The 21,531-nt window shown below is 37.5% G+C and overlaps 1 protein-coding gene across 15 annotated transcripts in view; it reads left to right on the forward strand.

Moving 5' to 3' along the window:
- Positions 1–21,531, forward strand: part of PPP2R2C (protein phosphatase 2 regulatory subunit Bgamma) — a 205,069-nt gene that overhangs the window by 146,601 nt on the left and 36,937 nt on the right. For all 15 annotated transcript variants that reach the window (XM_065060500.1, XM_065060496.1, XM_065060503.1 and 12 more), the window contains 3 exons: positions 437–602; positions 4,907–5,019; positions 6,285–6,462. In XM_065060500.1, coding sequence (XP_064916572.1) covers positions 437–602; positions 4,907–5,019; positions 6,285–6,462 — 457 coding nt within the window. The remainder of the gene's footprint in view (positions 1–436; positions 603–4,906; positions 5,020–6,284; positions 6,463–21,531) is intronic.

Here is a 21,531-nt window from a genome sequence, read left to right on the forward strand (position 1 = left end):
TTGCTGTTGCAAACAAAAATGCCTCAAAACCCCAAAATTCTAAGCTAAGAAAAAAGAAGGTTGTTTTTGTTTTACTTCTACATTGTTTTAATAGCTTTTGCCTGTTTGATGGAACCATTCCATTTAAAACAATGGCTTTGCTATGATACCTTTGTTTCACTTTTAAATTCAGTCCATCTGCGGTATCTTTTGCAAAAAGCTTTCCTGAATAATTGACATTTCTTTAGAAATTCTGACTTTTATTAAATGCTGCTTCAATACTTACTGGAAATTTCATTCTTGTAGAAAGAAATCTGTCAGTATAATGATTTAAATGAGAAATTATATTACCCTTTCAATATTTTTGTATTTATAACGCTGCTTATACACCTTTTCTAAGAAGTGGAGATATATTGCCATCATAACCACATGTTTTTCTTGTTCTTATTCTCCATAGAGTAAAAATGAGCCTTACAATCAGGGGGAGTACAATGTTTACAGCACTTTCCAGAGCCATGAACCTGAATTTGATTATTTGAAGAGCTTGGAAATAGAAGAAAAAATAAACAAGATCAAGTGGTTACCACAGCAAAATGCAGCTCACTCACTTTTATCAACAAATGGTAAGATAAATCAGAGTATATGGAACATACCAGCATTTTCCTCTTGTGCATTTTAGTGCTGACTATATATATTTGTTCATTTTAATCTACTGTTTTAGTAATTTCCTCTTTCAGAGTTTACCAAGAATGTGAGGCTAACTCTGATATCTGTTATTCATGTATTTTATTTATAGGGGTTTTCGTGTTGACGATCCACAGACATTTAGAGCACTATCCATTTTTGCTGTTAAAGTGCAGTGCTGCCCTGAAGTAAAATTTGTGACAAAGGCGTCGCCTGACTCAGCAGCTGTGTTTTGCTGGGGATTTAGAATTTTGTCTGCTACACTTGTCATAACTTTTGTGCTTTGTAGATGTGTAAATGACTGTAGGTGAGAGAGATTAATTTCTTTTTATTCATTATCCTCAGAATGGTTTATTTAAGTCCTAAAGAGTTACACAAATCTTTAGAAGGCAGTAGGAATAATAATAAGATATTTATTCTGACTTGTGTTTCTAACATGCTTGAGGCCTGTTGGTTAAAAAATTGCAGTATTATTGCTAAGAGGGGATATGCAGATCTGACATAGGATCCATTCATTTTTTTTTCCCCTAAAATGTAATTCAGAAAACGTTTGGACACCCACAACCCTCATTGCTGCTGGTGACACATGAGGCAAAAATATCTGATTTTAAGTCTTAGATCTCATTGTAATCAGAGAATAAATTTTCTCATAGAAGTTTCAGTATAAATGGGAATTGGCTGATAGAAAAAGTGTAATCTCACCTTTGGGAATTAATGCTTTAGAGCAAAGTAATTACTTCTAGTTAAAACTTACAGCAACAAATAATATTTATATTAATTCAGAGTAGATAGCAAATTATGTTTTGTAGTCTGTTTTCCTTTAAGTTGTCTTTTGACGTTTTGTGGGCACTGTTGCAATATTTGAAATTAAATGCATCTGTTATATTTAGGTGAATTATGCTGATTTAATGATTAGCCAGTTTAATAACCGTAGAATCATAAAATTCCAGGTTGGAAGGGACCATGAGGATGGTGTGTCCCAAACTTTCATGGCATAAGCACAGTCTAGACAACATGGCCCAGTGCCCTGTCCAGCCCAGTCTTAAAAGTGTTCAATGTTGGGAAGCCCACCACTTCCCTGGGGGGATTATTCCAATTGCTGATCTCAAAATAATGAAATTTGGGAGTTTACTTCTGCACTTCTCCCTTGGTAAAAATATCCCTTCTACTTCAGATAACTTTAAGAACAGCTTTTTCCAAGTGCATGATACAAAAGCAGCTTATTACAAGTAAACCTTTCCCTTTTAATTTTAAAGTGTTTTGGGTTTTGTTTTGGGTTTTGTTTTGTTTTGTTTGACACACTGAGGAATACAGCCCAGTCCTCAAATATGCTGCTTTTACATTTGGCCTAATAGAACTTTATATCAGTTTTCTGCTTGATATTAACATGGGAAAAAGAAAGAATCAGTCTTAGTGTTGCTATGTGTTAATCCAGTTGCAGCAAACACTGAGCAAGCCCAGGACCTGTCAAAATACTTTGACCTCAGTTTTTGCTCCTTAATTCTGGAGCATCCCGGCAGATCTCTTTGTGGTGAGGAGAACAGAAGTGGTGCTACTATTGTTTGGATTTTGGCTTTGAATTACAAAACATTTCTGTGTGTCAAGGGTTCCTATCTTCCTGGCACAGCAGGACTGAAGTCTGAAGATTCACCTCTTGACATACTCTTAAAGATAGTTTTAACTTTAAGATACAGAAGGTCCACGTAGAATTCCTTTCTGTCTCGCAGATTACCTGTGAGTAGCCATTGAAATGTGTATCAACTCCATGCCTATAAAAAGGGATAATAGTGTTTACTCTGACTTCCAGAGAATGAGGGCATTACCTGCCACACGTGTTCATACTGGACAGGTTGAAGAAATATCTTGACTAGTGGTTGATATTTCCGAGCCTGATATTTTAATGCATTTTTTGATGTTTTGGTCAGAAAAATGAACTGAAGCAGCATCCGTTCTTTCCAGTGGCACAGGTAGACAGTGCCCAGCGAATTTGCTGGAAGGAGCATCCCTCTGCCAGGGAACATGAGGAGTGAGTCTGTCTGAATCTCACATTCAATATATGAGACTTGACAGGTCGGCACCTGCCCAAATCTGCTTCTGTCCTTTGGAGAAGGACTTTTGTCTGAGGCTGTTCCTGCACAGGTCATGTCTCTTGGAGGGGATCTTGGTTTTTTTCCAGTTCACACATTGGCACCAAGTCATCAGCTGAGCTCTGAGTGCAGTGTCTTAATTAAAGGAGGTAGAAAAAAACCACCAAGGTTTTCAAATCTCACTGTGGATTTGCAGTGCTTGCAGTTAGCAAATTTTTTGTTTGTGTTGTAAACCGAACTGATTTTGTAGTATAATAATAAATTGTTAGGATTCATTGGTATCTTTTGTACCAGAATATACTAGGGCCACTTTTGATGTGAGCTACATTGGGTAGATCAGAATTTGGCCCATACAGATCCTTTCATCTGAGGATTTCAGACTGTTTACCAGACGTTAATTAATTTAAACTTCACAACACCCTTGAGACCAAATACTGAACTTCATAGAGTTGTTTCTATATTTTGTGAAATATAAGTATGCTTAGAATTTCTGGGGAGTTTTTAAAGTCCAGAGACAGATGATGAAGACGAAAACCAACACTTATGATGCCCTTAATTGCTAATAAAATAGTTTTCACTCAGGAATGAGATTTATCAATAGTGGTCAAGTCCAACAATGAAAAATAGTTTTTTCTTATCATTCATTTTATAATTGCTGTATTTATAAATTTTAGAGTAGATAAGCAGGAATGCACTCTTTACATGTAATAAAAATCTGAAGTGCATGACATGGCCTATATATATTTTTAATAAGTAATTAACATGACTGATGCAAATTAAATTTATTGAATATTCAAAGGAAGCTTTTCAGTTGCAGATTGAACTAACCTGTTGTTCTGTAGGTTGATCAATTGTAGTATTTTTGTTGCTTGAAAATTAGCATATCAATTTTTAGGAGGTGCATAATAGTAAAAACAGTCTGAGTAGTGGACCAATTGATTTTAAAAGAAAAAACTATCAAAGTTAAAGTTGCTATAGAAATACAAAGTGATTTATGTATTCAGATATCCTGCCTTTAAAATGATTTGTCCTAAAATTTGAAAGAAGTATCGGATCAGCCACACTGGGGAAAGAGTTATGCTTTGCTGTGTACCTGGGGGAAGAGGAGTAAAGGAAGAAAGTGCGATGAAATCACAAATCATGCAGGAACTGAGATTAATGAAAGCTGTGGTGGCATTTGAAGTGCCAAAGTTTTGGAAAGGCTTTGGCTGCTCCATGAACAGATGTGTGAAACAACTCTTAGGGCCTTGGGGGCAGACCTTTTTTGCAGGAGAAGAGTTGGCACTGGTTTTTCAGTGGGGGAGTGTTAGGATTGGCGTGTTGGGCTCACAACCAGAACGGGAGTGGATGATCAATGTTAGTGAAATCTGCAACTTCAGCTACTGCAAAAATGAGGTCAAACTCTGTCTGAAATGTTTAAAACTTCTATTTGTTGGCTTCAGACATTCTTTGCTAAACAAGAGGCATCCTAACTCTATCATCATATGCTTCAGTTGTCATGAAAAAAGGGACAGTTTAGCTTTAATTCCATTCCCTGTAAGATCAGTATATTTTTCTCCCCACTTCTGTCTCTTACCCTTACAACCCAATTTGCCCAGTTTTTTTTTTTTTTTCTTCTCAGTTATTTCTCAGCTGCTTTCCCTCAGGAGGGAGAAAGGTCTCATTTTTCATGCAGCCTTTCATTTGCTGGAGCTCAGGATGTTACACCAATACACCACTGCCCGTTCCCACAGTGGGTCATGCAGGTATCAGTGGTCTGTCTGTCTACACCATGTTTGCAAGTAAACTAGCAAACTGTCTTTAATATCAAGGTTATTTCCTTGCAAAGTCAAATTGTCAAGACTGAGCTTAAGCAGTGAGAACTGAGTGGTTTTGGTCTGTTCTACCTGTTGGATATGAGAGCGGCTTGTGCTCTACGTGGTCTGTCAGCTGCCAGGAACCTCTGACTCGGTTTGAAGGTATGGCATGTGCTTTATGAGTATTTTTTTTCTGTTGGCAACATTTTCTGGATGTGCAAAATTAAGTGACCCAGACTGTTTCAGCAAGGGGCTTGTCTAAACCAAAGTGTAGAAACTTCTTTAGGGAGTATATTGTGAAAGGTAAGTAAGTACATTCAGAATTCTTATGCTGACAGTTGTTTGTCTTCTCTTTTAAAGATAAAACAATCAAGTTATGGAAGATTACTGAAAGAGATAAGAGACCAGAGGGGTACAACTTAAAAGATGAAGAAGGAAAACTTAAAGATCTTTCTACAGTGACATCACTGCAGGTAAGCTGCTGTCTTTTTCCAAAATCCAGTTGTTTCTGTGTGTGAAGAAGGAAGTCATGGGAGCTAAGTTTGTAGAAGATATAAATATCTACTAATGCTAAGCATATATATGTTTATTCTTGAAGTTTTACCTGACTGATAATGGTCTTAAATCCATTACACATTTTCAAGTCACAAACACTTTATGGTGTAGTGACCAACACAAACATGTTTAGAGAGTTTACATGAGTTTTATTCTCCCTGATAACTCCCTGATGACTTAACATGCATTCACACAGGATTCTTTAGCCTGGTGTGATGGAAGGAAGCATTCTACTTGCAATTAATATTGAACAGTGTTCATGCCTCATTCAGAGCAACTGATTTAAAAACAGTATACCTGATTTCAGTCTACTCTTTATCTCACTAGTATAAAGGAGTTATCTCCTATCTGAAGAGTAGGATTTACATTGGTCTGCGCTCCCGTGAACGTGAGGCTCCTTTAGTGGCAGGCTAAACTCAAAGCTTTAACTTCTCTGTGTTCTTCTTTAAACTATCTTGCAGATTGATGTATGATAGGTTGTTTCTGATGCACGTTCAACAACACTGAATAGTCCTGATCATGGACCTCAGCCTTACAGTGTTGAATGCTTTAGCAATAGGGAGTAAATTGGCAGTGTTTAGTTATTGAAGCATGACATTGAAGTGACACACAGGGAAACAATGAGGGTGCAACGATGAGTGGTATTCAGCAGTCTTGGCTTCTCAGGAGTATGTGTATATGTATGGTATGTCAGTACACATGTTGGCTTTGTTCTCGAGGGCTTCATTCATTGCGTTTCTCTGAGATTATAACCTTCTAACCACTTGACTTTTTGCGAGAGAGACATCAAGTAGTGAAAGAAATACTGGAACTGATTTACAACTAACAGCAAACTCTTTAGCAAGCACAAAGTATTGGGACTTCGTTGCTTGTCAGAGCCTCCTGCGTATGTAGGAGAGTGGCTGCTGCTGTGGGACTGGCCTGTTCTGTGGCAGCTGCCAGTGCCACCCTTCCCGCAGCGCTTCCCATCCTGTGCCCTCCTCTCCTGGCTCTCCCTTTCCCCTTGGCAGGAATGGCCTCGCCCAGCCATGCATCCATGGGGAAATTCAGCTTACATTCACTTTTGGGGAGTTTTATAATGTTGCCATCTTTGAATGCTTGCTCTCCACTGAAACTCTGACCCTAGCAAAAAAGTATTTAAAATCTTATTCTCTTTCTCATTTGTGTTTTGTTTTTTTGGCAGGTGCCTGTATTGAAACCTATGGATTTGATGGTAGAAGTCACTCCCCGGAGAATCTTTGCTAATGGTCACACCTATCACGTCAACTCAATATCTGTCAACAGTGACTGTGAGACATATATGTCAGCGGATGATCTCAGGATTAACCTCTGGCATTTAGCAATCACAGATAGGAGCTTCAGTATCCTTTATTATGGTTTCTTGCTCAGTGTTGATAGTAGTAGTGGGGCATAAGAGACCTTTTTAAAAATATTTTTCTGCAGATTTTAAAATATACCATTACTTACCAGAATCCCTGCAGTATTTGTAACAGAAAGTACTCAGATATCATAAAATACAGCTAAGGGGTTGCAAAAATCAGGAAATTTTATGTGAAAAATAGCAGTCTTGTAGTTTGTTAATAACAAGTAAACAGGAAACTGATGCTACCTGAATGGTAAGTATCCACCTGACAAGAATACTCTTTGAAGTTATTTCATGATGACATTTTATGCTGAGCTACTCCAGCTTGTTTTGCTGAAAGGTCAGTCCTTACCGTGACTGTGCCCCCGGTTCCCCATCATCCTGCTTCCCAGAACCCTTCTGTCTGAGCTGTGCAGAGGTCGGGGGTGAGGCTCACCTGCTTGGGGTGAGTCGCTGGGTCTGTGATTAACACAGTTACTGCTGTATCAAGTGCTGGCATCATCCTGAAAGCTGTCACAGGATCAGTCCAGTCATCTGTGAGGCTGCCCCTTGTACTGCAGCAGGGTGGCGTGGAGGAGGAGCAAAAGAAAACGTATCCAAGAAAAGTGTCGCTCTGTGTTTTGAAGAACATAAAGGAACCAGTAAGAAGAGAAACAGGTTATGGGGTCAACCCAGAATAATGTCATTCTTCTTAAGCATTTCAGAAGGAGTTAGAAGAATATTCCTTTGTGGATTTGTACAAGTGACTATCAGATGTCAAAGTGAAGTTGTCCTACTAGGGGCAAATTCCTAAAACAAAGCACCTGTCTCTGGTGATTGTTTATATTTCTTCCTTCATAGGCCAGATCATCTGTGGAGCTTAACACTTGCTTTGTTAATGTCACAGGAAACATTTTCATTAAATCAAACAACTCTTAGTGTACTTAAAAAGCTGCCCTTGCAGGATTAAATGATAGATGCCTTTACCCTGGGGACTGCAGGAAATATCTTCTTGTTTCTGAGCGCATATTCTTTTTCTGTCTTTGACCTGTCTAAATTAGGCAAGGTAAATGGTGCCCTATTTAATAAGACTGTTTGTATAGGACCAATCGATACGTGGCTCTTCAAAGAGCAGCTATATCTGTCTTTGATATCCTTTAGTAAGAGAGAAAGAGTGGGAAAATCGTTTGCCAGCACTTGTGTATGGAGAAGCAGGGTGGCTCCCCACAGCATCCTCTTCACTGTAGCTTCAGTTTCCAGTCTCATTTCTGTCCTGGACACTTTTATATGTGGCTACTGTGAATTCTTCTCTCCTGTGTCTCCTCCTCACGTAAAGAGGAGCAGTGAGTCAGAGCAAGCACAGCAGTCTCTCTGTGTCTGTGTATGATAACCAGATCACATTCCATAATACTCATGCAAGATAAGTCTTCGCTTTTGGAAATGCCTTTTATTGTGTTAAAAACTGTTTTGTGGATTGCCAAGAGAAATGTTTCTGACAACTTTTAAAACAAACAAATAAATAGTTATAACAGTTCATGAGAACAACATGAGTTTTTATTAAGTCATTTGTCACACTAAGAGCTTACTGACAGAAATATCAGCCACAAATGAATTTTTAAACTCCAAATGTGTGTAAATCATTGAAAAGAACAGCCTTACTATGGGAGTTTTGATACAATCAGAAGAAAAGTATTGTGAATATGGTAGTGTAAAATAATTAAGAGGCTGGTGGATAGATGAATTTGTCTGCTATTTTGTGGATGAAGAAATAGAGACAGAAAATGTAAATAAATGTGTGAGGAAAACGATACATTTCATAGCCCTGATTAACAACATTTAATTTACCCTTTGTATGAAAACACTTTTATGTAGGCTTTGGAAGCACTTGGCCTCCAGTGATGTTTCAAACTCTAGCAATATACTAGGTAAGAGGTCAAAAGCAGACTGAGTCTTACAGTCATTACTACAATATGTCTTGATAGAGCAACATGGATAGCAAAATTATTTGAGATGTAATAACTGTTTAGGATGTTATTGCTCCTGCTCGTGTATGTTCAACCCCTATATTTGGTGACAGCAGTGTGGACTCTGTTTCAAGCACTAGCACACTCCTGTCATTGAATATTTACTGATTAAAAAGTGTTTTAGAGTCTGTGGTGAATCATCGATTTAACTCTTAAAAAATGTTACAATTTTATAGCATGCTTGGTTTCTGAGTATGTTCTAGGAGTGATGGGAGAGGAATTAAGAATCTGCTTATGAATTTTAAGATAGGAAACTTCTCCTGTATCTGAGACAGTAGCTTTGGGATACTTAGGTGGATGACTTTGGGATAACTCAATTTCTATCCTGGATTGGAATACAGCTATTGCTGCTTCTTTTGGATGCACATGAATGAACATCTGGGAGGATTGTGATGAGAGAGTTTAGGCAATGATAGTAGAGAACATTAGGTATAGGTACGATCAATGCTGGGGTAAACCATTGTTGCTATGCGGGCAATGGTGGCAGCAGATTGACTTTTGTGGCTGGATACCAGTACATATTCATGAGAATAGACTGAGTTATATAGGCTGTATTCACTTCTGTTTCAGACAGTATAAACTGTATCTGTATTCACTTGTCTGATCCAGATAATCAGGCAGATTACTTTTAATTAACTCTTTGATAAACTGAAAAGTTGAGATAGGTGTTCCAAAAGAAGGTGAGATGGTTACAGAATAATACTCATATTGGAGAATTTACTGGGAGACCATCATAACTGGAAAAAGAGGATGAATATGTTAAACTTGCTTCAATTTTTTCACAGGTATCTTTTTGTCCATATAGAAGCCTGTAAGTCCTTGGAGAATTGCAAGGGCATGTTTTCTGCTAGATTTCAACATCTGTCCCATAAAGAAATTGCATATATGTCCCATAAAGAAACTGTCCTACAGAAAACCCAGTTACATAAAACTGTCCTGGAAGAGGATGAGCTTCCGGTGGAAACATTGAGTGTGCCGGTCGCAATTAGGATGAAATGTATTAAGATGAAAAAATTCTGTGAAGCAAACACTTTAAATTATAAATGAATGTTGCTGGGTTTGGTGCCTTCTGCAACACACTTAGGGAGAGAGGCAGGAGGAGGCTTGGGCTGTTTTAAAAATGCTTGCTTCACATCTTTTTGCTAGATGCAAAATGGAAATGAAGCATCTTGCTACTTTACATACAAGGCTTGATTGCTTGAAATACATGTTTAAAACAATAAATAGAAAACATTTTGGTTTGAAACGGCATTTGTTAATAAGGGATCTGGCAGTGATGTGTGTTTGTCGTTCTACTTTCCCTCAGAGGCAGCACTGCTGCATGTAATGAATCTGTTTACCCAAGAGGCTGGTTGTGACAATGACACAAACAACAAATACAGTGCTAGAATTTCTGGACATTCAGCTTATGTCGGAACACATTTACAAATTGCAGGGAGACACTGGAGAAAGAATGGATTAGCAGCAGTATACTAGGGTGTTTTTCAAGTAAAGTACTGTATCTTGTAGAATTTAATTTAAGAACAGCAGGGTCATAACCATTATTTTAGCAGTTTTACAAATCACTGAGAACCGTTCATTTCTTTGAAAATGAAAACACAAAGCAATGCAGATCTTAAGTTAATTCTCTTTCTGTCTCCTTTGGAAAATATTTTAAATCAGCCTTGCAGAATTCAACCAGAATATATGCCTTAGGTAAAGCCTTAGGCAAATAAAATACAATTAGTGGTTTTCTGGTTTGCTTTTCTATTAGCATAAACTGGGGTAAAAAGCAGGCAAGTGATTTTCATGCTAGGACTGTGTAAATTTTCATGAGGAATATGCAAGCCTTCTACACATTGCTTCCCACGTGCGGGCAGATTTGCTCAGTATCGTTTGGACAGGAGGAGGCAAGAGAGAGAAGGAGGTGAGAGAAGGGGGAAGGTCAGCTGGTAAATAGTTGCACATATGAGGCCTTTCTTCACTAAAAGGTTGAATGTGTTTGGTTGTGTTACAGAGAATGAGAGTCAGTATCCTTAATTATAGATGATATTCTTCAGTGGAGAAAAAGGGACGTAAAGGTTGCTTTATTTGTTAATGTTCAGTCTGAAATGGCTTAGCAGTGCTGCCCACAGCTTAAGCCTTTAGATAAGTCATCTTGCGTGTAGTGAATGAGAAAACAGGACTGCTGGAAGCATACTGATAAGGTTTACTTCACATCAGCAGCAATCTTTGGACTATCTGGCTGTACTAAATATTCTTTATGAGAATGTGTTGGGATTGCTCACAGAACTATGCAGCTCATAGCACTTGAACTCCCTTCATTTCCTGGTAGCACACTATTTCACTCTAGAGGCTGTCATGGCATTGCTATGGAAACAGCATCACCGTTTCCAGCATGTACTCATCTTGAGACTCATCTTGACTAAAATACTCATTTCTCAGTCAGATCAATATAGTCCAGGGTTATCCCGTTTTAATAAAAAATTCTTTCTTCTGTGTCCCAAAAGGGTTAAGCTAATTAGCAAATCACTATTTGGCCTTCTTATAGTCTAATGTATTCCAGTATTTGAAGCATATCATGGATAGTCAGATTGTTAGGCACCGTATCTTGGGGAAATCTATTTACTTAAGAAGAAAGCAACAACAAAAAAGAAGAGAAATAGAACAAACAAAATAACATGGTACATTGATGGAGACCAGGTCTGTGGCAGCCCATTGTGCAGCTGAATAAAGTGCATATATAGGGCATATATATTGCTCTGGGAGAAGCCCCCAGGCTGGGGAAGATAGCTTGCTGTAGGAAATTCCTGTTACGTGCCTCAGTTATATGCATTTGAATGCTGAACTGAAAGTAAATCTACAGTATTCTCTTGGCATTTGTGGAGCTGTAAGCTGGCAAGTTTATTCCCTTGAGTGAGATAAGGCTGTTTCTATGAAAAGTCCTCAGCCAGGATGACTGTGTAGAAGCTGCGGGCACAAGGATGCGTTTTCTGCACTCTCAAAATGCCTTTACTGTGTGAGAACCCGCCGCCACCTCCCCCAGCAGCACTGTTTTCCTCAAGCATACACTTTGTGTTTGGGGAGTTGGCAGACATTATTTCTCTTCTTTTGAGAGCTCCATGAATTACATTTTAGTACTTTCTATTCTATTGAGAAAGATTCTGCCAATCTGTATCATGTGTTTAGAAAGTATATATTATACCATGGAATCTTATTCTCACTGAGTTGCTACTAGCAACATATGAGTAGCTTTAACTCAAATTTGTGGGCTTCTTTTATTCTTTACTTCCTGGAGTCTTTTCTTCTCCCGCATACATTGTCGCTGTCTCTCTCTCCTTTAAAGGGGAATGAAAATATCCGCAAAGCTAAAATCAGGTCTTTAAGTTAGAAGCAGACAATTGCAGAGGTACTATGTACCCTGTTGTTATGGTTTAACACTCTCTTTTAAAGTGTAACTATTGAGAAATGGTTGCTTTGCTTTTCTAATTAAAACACTACTATGTGACGAACTGGAGGAAAAAACCCATATTTTCGACAAGCTGATTAGATACTGGATTGATGTAATGTGCTCTTTAGTCTCTACTTTTTTCAGCAGGGGAATGCTGACCTTCTAGTAAAAATCAGAGTTGACAGTAGTAAAAATAAAGATTTTTGAGACTTAACTTACATCTGAGTACTGTCAACTGGAGGTTTTCTGTGCATTTTGAGAAATGTCGAATTGTGCTGTAATTGAGGCAGACTACTAGAAATGCTAAGGGCTCCAGTGCCCTATCTTACAAAGCCATGTGGAAGAACAGTATAAGGATAAAAGGATAAAAAATTAAAAATAAGGTAATTCTATTGCATGAAATTTGTGAATGCAAAACATTCGCACCAAGTATCAATACTTAACTGTTAGATTCTTTGTTGCATTGGCATTTCTTATCTGCTGATAATGATATTGTAAACTGGTCACGATAGAGATCTTTCCTCTTCTGTATTACTGAAGTGCTTGACATACTTTAACACAATGAAATAATTTGCAATAAAAATATTTAAAATAATTGTACTAAAAATTTGAGGTTAGTCAGTCTTAGCTCCACTTTATACTCAATGAAATAAAGAATGTTAGAGCCAAATCTGGAATTTCAACCAGAATCTAAATGTTGCCCAGTGAGATTCCACTTTCTGTTGCTTCCATCCATAATCTAATTCTGCCTTAGGTAAAGTAACAAACTGTTCAGGAGAGAGAAATACTGTAAAAAAGGTAACAGAGGTGAAGAAACAGTAGGAAAATGGTTTCATTTTGGAAAAATGTCAGTGTATGTTTGCTCTATAGAGGTCTGTTAACTGCCAGAATGCAGGGGGATGGAATTTCACTGAGCACAGAGGTTTTTTGCTGGTCATCACTTGCTTTACTGGACAGAGCAAAATAATTCAGTGTTTTTTTTTAAAAAAAAAAGATATGACAATTCTAACCTTGCAAAAGATAATTGGATGCAAAAACTTTGTTGATGACTGAAATGAAATTTTAAGTTACCCATGCTTAGCTTCTAGTTATTTGATGGTAAATTTAGGAAAAGGATTGTAGTACCTAACCCTGCTTCTCTCTCCCAAACATTTTTCTTTTAAGTTACTCTTATATGAAGCAATGGAAAATATTCTCTTTTGAAAAATAACTATACCAGATGGAAATTCATGATTATCTGTTTAGCAATGATTAGCGATTAAATTCAGGTTGGTTTTAAGCAATCTAATTTTTGAAGCTCTGCAAAATGGCAGTTTCCGTTGACTTTGCCTCTTAATCTTTGGGTTTGAGATCTTTCAGCTTAGAGTCTTTGTGCTTTAAAAATAAACTATTTTGAAATTACTTATGCAACTGTAGATACCAAATCACCCAGTAATTTGAGGAACATTTACACTGCAGTAGTTCAGTATTTAGTTTTGCTGAGACGTGATTAATGGATTAGCAACAGGTACTATAGTTCTTACATAGCTCTTATTCCTAATGCTGAATATTTATGTGTCAGCAAAGCATCGTGTGTATGAGTAGCAACAGATTATGGGTCATATACCAAGGCTCAGAAATAGGAACAAGCTCCAGCATGAGGCTTATAAAGTGCAGGTAATGGGACTGCAAGAAAGTGCTGTCCTGTATACATATGATGATGCTTAAGGGTATTGAAGAAAATTATTGAAATAATGAAAAATAATCCCTCATTTCTGGAAAGATTCCTTGCATTAAATTGTATAAGCAATTCTTATAGTCTTTTTCAGATGCCTCAGAAAACTAGAGGATAAGGTTCTGTTTTGTAGCGAGGCCTGACATGTCTTTCATATCTAACTAGATTTTTAATGCTTTTTCCATGCTGATTAAAGCTTAACAAACACATCAAGTTTATAAAAGCTTGCTGGAGTTGAGCTCTTGCAGACAGTATTTTTTGAGGTTTTCAGTTAGTATTGTGGATAAGGAAAAGCAAGTACAACTGTACTATTTGATCTGTTTACAGTAGTTTTGAAGAGGAAAGTAGGGGGGTTTGCTACTGTTGAGGTGAAGTACGTATATGTTATTTCATGTCTAGAGTGCTGACCCACACAAATTCTGATATTCTCCTTTTATTTTCTTCTTGGTGGGTCATTCACGTATAAATCCTTGATTGCATGAAAGTAAAAAATCACTGTGTGTTTTCTTTAGTCGTTGGGAGGACTTCCTCATTGTGTTGAAGTTTGCAAATAATGGTATATGAAATAAATTCCACTGGAAATCAAGACACAGATTTGTAATCATATGGGTTTAGGATAGCTTGAATTTTCAAATACCAAAAGTTTATGCGTCATCCTAGGACAGGGGTATCAAAGTCATTTTCACCGGGGGCCACATCGGCCTCGTTGTTGCCTTCGAAGGCCAGAATGTAATTTTAGGACTGTGGAAACTACTCCTACATTCATACAGTCCTAAAATTGCATTCAGTGCTTTGAAGGCAACGACGAGGCTGATGTGGCCCTGGTGAAAATGACTTTGACACTCCTGTCCTAAGAGATCCACGAGCTAGGAAGGTGTCTGACTCTTTGTTAGCTGATGTAAGAGTTACAGTAAAGTTAATCAGTATTTTTGGAGATAAAAAAAGTATTAGTGAAATGCATTTTGGCCTCTATGTTTTTCATGCATCAATTTGCATTTACTTTTTGTGATGTTTGTAACATTAAGCCTCAAACTGTGATGATTTAAACAAAGCACAGTAATCACTTTATTTGTGTTCAAATATTAGCTACATACTACACCTTACCTATGTGTACAAGCAAAGCTAGGCAGAGTTCCAATGTCAAAATTGTATATACACTGTAGAAAGAATATTTTGATATACATTATACTGGAGAAAGACAGCTCTTCACAGAATAAAACCCAATAATCATTTTAATGGAACTGTTAAGCAGTATTACTAGATATCAATGATCAAATAACTCCTGATTTTTCTTTAAACTGTTTTAGATTCTGTAGGGGTCCACACTAATTGGATACATAATACTAGATAAATAATAATTAAGAAGAACATAAAAGGAGGAAAGAATTCTCTGCGAGGCTGGGGACCAGGCTGGCTTTGTGGGTGTGTAATTAAACAATGCATCAGGCACCTGTTCTTTGTAACCACAGTAGTCAAATGTGGTATAAAGTAAAGAATTTTAAGCTTTAAACAAGATATCTGATGTGACCACCAGAATAAGAATTTTAGAAATGTGATAGCTGGAAAAGTTCTTTTTGTTGCTCGTTAGGAGAATGCAGTAGGAATTCTTTTATTAAAGTCACACAAGAAGTGTTTTTAGTGTCAATTGTGGAATAAAATCAGTAAATAGGTAAGTAGGTGTAACTATAAGTTGTCATCTTCTCTGAACTGTGTAGAATCCTGATAGTAAACAGAGCCTTTCATGAGCTCTCAACAGACTGATTTGTAAGAAAAATTCTGTGTGTCCCTAGTGCAAAGTCCCAAGAGTGAACTGCATTTCTAGGATCACCTAAATGACTTTGTCTTGTAGACACTAACATGGATACAGCTTCCGCAACAGGCATTGAATCAGTTCTGCACTTGTTGAGGTAAAACTGAGTCTGGTTTGGACACAACATTATTTCTGATGTGGTCATCATCTATTGTAGAATATCTTAACTGAGTACAGTTTTTAAGCTTTTTAGAATAAGAGCAGTCATGTGTTTATATGTTATCTTGTGCAAATTGCAGTCTTTATAACTAATTGCTGTAATTCAATAAGTAATAATGATAGCCAGTAAGGTTGTGTGAGTAGGTACTATAAAGATCTTAAGGATGATTTGTTTCCAAGAAATACAGAGAAGTCTCAGCATCTTTTAGGAGGCTTTAGGTCCAGATTTAGGAAGCTATGAAAACAATGAATAAATTTGCGAAAGTGGTCTTTCAAGACTTTTGTTTGGTTTTGTGTCTTGCCAGAGGATCCTTCATGATCCTTGTCAGAAACAATTGCTTTTTAACTATTCTAATCACCTTAAATTGACTCCTATTTCAGGAATTTGACTATCAGCCAGTCAGAGTGCACTGGATGACAGAGCAGGTCTGATAGCCAAAGGAACAATATCATAGCTAATTAAACAATATTTTAGCATTGAATCACTGCCTGAGACCCTCCTGCCAGACATCTGAAGTGCACAGTGCAGCAAAAGCAAACGATACATGGCTGGAGTGTTAGACATCAGGGTCTTCAGGGCCTGGGATAGTGCTATGGAAATATTCCCTATCTAGCTGTCCCCCCAAAATAAATAAATTGGAAGAGTTGAGCCTGGCTGCGAAAAACTCATTATAGCTGAGGCTGTTCCATTCTTGGCAAAGGCCAGTTTCTTTTTCTGGAGTTGCTTTGAAAGAAGTTAATTTAACGTCATTTGAGCATTGCTATAGCCTTGGGATAATTACTGCACTGCAGATTTATTGTTTAATAAAAATATTAATTTGTTAATCAGAATACATAATTTTCTTACTTATCACTCCTGTCCATACACAACTTGAATGAATAAGTGTGTGATTGTGTTATCCTTTTAATGGATTTCTTTATCTAACCCTCTGTCTTCCCTAATGCAGCTGTCCCCAAATAGAGACCCATAGCTATTATTTCAATGATGCATAGGTAAGGAAAAACGTAGCCAGAGGCATTAAAATACTCTTGTTTTTTTAATATTGTATAGTTACTTGTAAAAAGGAAAAAGAAAATTGACTGGAGTTGCAGGAAATGATAAAGAATAGTGTGAAATCCCGAGCCTATAAAAGCCATTTCAGAGCTGAGCTTTCTCAAGTTCATTGCTATAAAAGAAAGAAGGAGCACTTAGTAGACCTGAAATGAATGTTAGCATCACCATTCCTTTTTCACCCTAGTGGTTTATTACATTAGAATTTTCAGGTTTTATCCAGAATCTGAGATCCTTAGCAAAGGAGATGTCGCAAAGTGAGTGGAATGCACCTCACTCAAAGGAGAGAAGCAGCAATGTGTTTTACTGAAGTAAAATAATGATTTGACAGAATTAATGAATTGGATGTAATTTACCAAAGATAAGAGTGGTTTACGAGGTTCACCAAGTTTGATGGCAAGGTTCAGGCAAGGTTCACCTTATTAATTACTTCATGGAGGAAATATATAGAGGAAGATTGAGTTAGCCTCAAGTTAGAATGATTTACACAGAGACTGGAGATGCAGATGGTAAGGAAGACTCCCCTGTTGAGTCATGAGGTTTAGAATGGACCCCATCACCTTCTAAACTCCTTATGGAGCCTACATGTGGCTGTGTCCAGTCTTAATCCCAGACTTGGTTAATGGTATATGTCAAAGGGTAGCAATACAATGAATAGGGTTAAAGAATACAGAGGTTGTAGTGATTAATATTGGATGGCCACATGGATTGGTAATGTTTCATTACTACCAAGTTACCAAGGCAAACTCAAAAATACCGTACTACAAGGTTGTATGTGATATTGATTGCTTAGCCAAGATTTGCCATTGGTGAAAGGTCTCTAGGTGTCTCGGAACAACCTTGAGAGGTGTCCCAGCTCAAGGATAGATCACCCCCATACAGCCACGCTGCCCAACAGGGAGAGCTCCAAGAAGGCTCACCCAGGCTGTCACATTTATTGAATAAAGTAGTTGGCTTGTAGTCAAAGCATCTTTCTGGTAAAGGTGTGCATGAGACTTCTTGTACCCACAACTTTCTTTATTCCTTGAGAAATTAGGCTTGGAAAACCACTTACTACTCATACTTCTCTCGGATGACGTGTGCTCTGGGCCCACAGGCACTGGTGCTCACTGTGCCACTCTGCTCCTTTTTGGGGGAGCTGGAGAAGCTCATGGCCCAGCCATGGCTCAGGCCTTTGGCTCCTTTGGAGCCTCTACCAAACCACTGCCAGTCTGGTCAAGGGGGTTGAGCACACCTGTCACAGAGGGACTTGGAAACGATAGCAAGGAATATTAAATTACAGATAAAGGGTCACATAATGGAACTGATACTCAGCCAAGTAGCACTCATATTTTAGTGTAATGGGGCTGCAGTCAATGAAGTTATTCCTGTGGAAATGGATAACAGCATTCAGTCTGAGATTTATTGTCTTACTAATTTTATTTCTTCAGTTGATGAGTTTTAATCAGTATGGTGTCATTGTGGAAGCTTTTAAATTGCATACTTTTGTTTCCCTCTGGATTAATTTCTCATTGAAGCATTTTAAAAATGAGCCATTCTTTGTTGCCACAGGTGCAGGTGATATATCCAACTTAAAAACATGTATTATGAATTTATCGAAATTTAGACAAAAACCCCATTTACACAGTTCTAGGTACAATTATACAAGAAGATAATGTATAAATAATTTAATCAGCTCTGCCAGAGGGGAGAATTCTCTTAAATGAGTCTAATTATTCTCATTCCCATGTGAGTTTGGACTTGAAATTAACCTTGCAAAGCACAATCTTTTGAAAGTATTAACATGAAGAAGGAAATATAACTGGTTTTACTCATTGGCTGAAATCTTTTATCTTGAAGAGTATACCATACAGGAACAGAGGCGTCATAAAAATACTCACACAGTCACCCTGGGTATTGTAAAGCTTGCAGTCTGTACCTCTGTGTTCTGTTAGTCTTTAAAACCTGAGACCGTGGAGGCTTTTCTCACTATTGAAGTAGCCAGGGTAATTCTTATTAATGTAGATGTTTCTCTCTTATCTGTTTTCATAATACTTGCAAGGACTACACTTTAGTAGTGCCATTGCATACGACATTGCGATAGTTAAGGGAGGTCACTTTTGGGGCCTTTGGAACAAAAATACCCTGTAAATAAAGGCAATATTAACTTTAACACAGTTACAGCACCAGAGTTAAGAATAGGTCTGTTTTAACTGTTTTCATACTGACTACAAGCTGTGTGACTTGTCTGGAATCAATGTTCTGAAAGCACATCAAGCAAACGAACAGGCATACAGCTGTGAATATTGAACCCCTTTGCCTTGGAGAATAATCTCGGTGTTTCAAAACTCCTGGAATCCGTGTTTCTCTGCAGTGCCTAGAGACCAAGCTGATGGGCATTTTTGCAAATCCTTTCACATAAGTTAAGCAACTAGTTAATAAATCCTGCCAAAAGGTTTTAATCAGGTGTCTTATATAATTTAATATAGATAATTTGGAAAACTTTCACTGTGGAGTTTTTGAGAGAACTGAATCTGTTCCTCATTTTCATTTTCACATTGCTTTCATTCAGTGATTTCCTGGCAGTACGAGCTTAGTTGCAGTCAGAAATATCAGTATAAATTCTGAATATAAGCCTTTAGTGTTTTTAAAGTACCTGTTTTTCAGAAGTATCTGGTTATTTTTTATTTTGATAATTTTATGTGACTACTTCCATAACAAACATGTAGGGAAGGAGAGAGTGTGATGCTATAGAAGACACTTCATCTAGCTAAATTTTGCAAAAAAAATTAGTCCTTTATGACTTTAATTGTAACTTGAGTTAAAATATGGAATTATTCTACTCTACAGGGGTACAAATACTGCTGTATTGGGCTTTTTTGAAAGGTATATGGAAGACTAAATTGCATATAGGGAAATAAATTCTCTAAAGAGTCTATACCCTCCAGCTGGAATTTCTGTGTCTGCCTCTTAATAGGCAGATCTTCCTCAGCTGCATGGGATTTTAATAATTATCAAGAAATTTCTTTATGGTATTACCAGTTAGTGCATAGGTTATTCATTAAAAAAAATAGATATGTTATCTCTTCTTTCAAAGTTATGTGGGAAACAATCTCTGGCTACTTTTAAAATGGAGTTTAGAAAGTAATATATGTTGTATTTCTGTGCCTTACCGGGGGCTGGATTCAGCAAACCAAGTAAATCCCTCTCAGTTATCTTTTAAACATCTCATGGATTTCAGGAAGGAAGATTTGCGAATTACGAGATAATATTGCTTTAGTTTATAATTTGTCCTTGCCTTATTGTGTCCAAGTTGCACTCTTTTCTTGGAACCCTTGCTAGTATGTCATACATGGTGCCACTTATCCTACTGCATAGAATAATACTGCCTAAGAGAAGCTGAGATAGGTGACTTAATAAGTCTCTTCTGTTAATAATTTATATGTACCTGAGGCTCTTCTTGTATTTATGTTCCAAGTGTAACGTTAAACATCCCACAGTAGTTTCAGACAAATCACAATTAATTAAAATGCAAATACATCAAATAAATATGACTCTGCAGCCTTTCAGTGATTGAGCACTGTACACAGCGCAGATGTGCATTTGAAAAGGCAAGTCTTCCTCTGTTGACTCATCCACTTAATTTTGTTCTCAGCTGCGTGTATCCAGATAATTATTTCTTTGCTCTTGAAAACTTGCATGTGCATATGGTTGTCGCTAAAGCAGGCATGTGACTGTGTCTACAGATGAAAATGCAGGCGTTTTACTAAATACATTTAAAATATGTAGATTATTCCTTTCAAGTAATATTTGTGTAACAGAGACTTGGGGCTTTCTTGCTGCATTTTGGTTTTGTTCTACCGAGATATTATAATTGGAGTGCAAAGTAATTCTGATGTTACAAAGATCAGAATGAGATCTCTCAAATTCAGAATGAGTTTTTAGACTGGGGAAAAATTCCATAAGACAAATGTAATAACAAAAGAACTTCTCAGAACCAACTAACCCAGGAAAGAACTGTGTGAATACTCACATACCTGGAGTGCTGTGGATAGAGAGGGGAGGGACCACTGAATTCGAGTCCAGAGCTATTGCTCTTGCTGGCCCTTTAGCAGACCTTTGCCAAGTCTTTGCCACTTCATGCCTTAGTTTCATTATCTGTAAAACATTGACACTGACTCTCCTTTCCTTTGAACTTAATGAATGGAAAATGTTTTCTAGTAATACTTGCAATTTCTTGCTAAGTATCCCCAATTCCGAATGAAACTTGAGATGGGAAGTCCAGGAGTTGCAGGTTTGGTTCAGAAGTTTGGTATTTAGGTTCTGTCCCTGGCTTCCTGTTCAGCCTTGAATAAATCTTGTTAGTCCCTTAGTGCTCAGGTACCCTGGTTCCCATCAGCTGCCAGTTAAAACAGTGCCATCTTGATTCTTAAACTCACCTCTGTGCTTCTCATGTTTTGTAAGTTTTATGGCGTTAGAAAACAGAAATAGAGAGCTAAATTAGGCACACATCTGGCTGAAGCTTGAGATATTAGATTGTAAGAAGCAGGGGCAATCTTGTGCTGACAGTGGTGTGCTGAGCATAAATGTGAGGCTGTTGCCAAGGAGCACCACTCCAGCACACAGACCTCCTCATTATCCACACTGTACTAATGTGTGTTACCAATAAGAAGGAGATGTATCGAATATATCATCCTATCTCTGGGTAGAGCAGGATCTCAACAGTAGCTTAGTTTTTATACCTCTTGTTTACCTAACACAGCCAAATTCTCTTTCATGGCTAGTTCTAGCTGAGTAGCTGGAAAGTTATCACTAGTGCAGCCTCTTAGCTATGTCCATGTCTTTTCTTCTTCCACTAATATATCTTTTTCCATCTAACTTGGGCTATACTCCTTGAGTTAAGAAACCTCAGAAGTCCACA

The sequence above is a fragment of the Columba livia genome, chromosome 4, assembly GCF_036013475.1.
Source record: "Columba livia isolate bColLiv1 breed racing homer chromosome 4, bColLiv1.pat.W.v2, whole genome shotgun sequence".
NCBI classification, from domain to species: Eukaryota; Metazoa; Chordata; class Aves; order Columbiformes; family Columbidae; genus Columba; species Columba livia.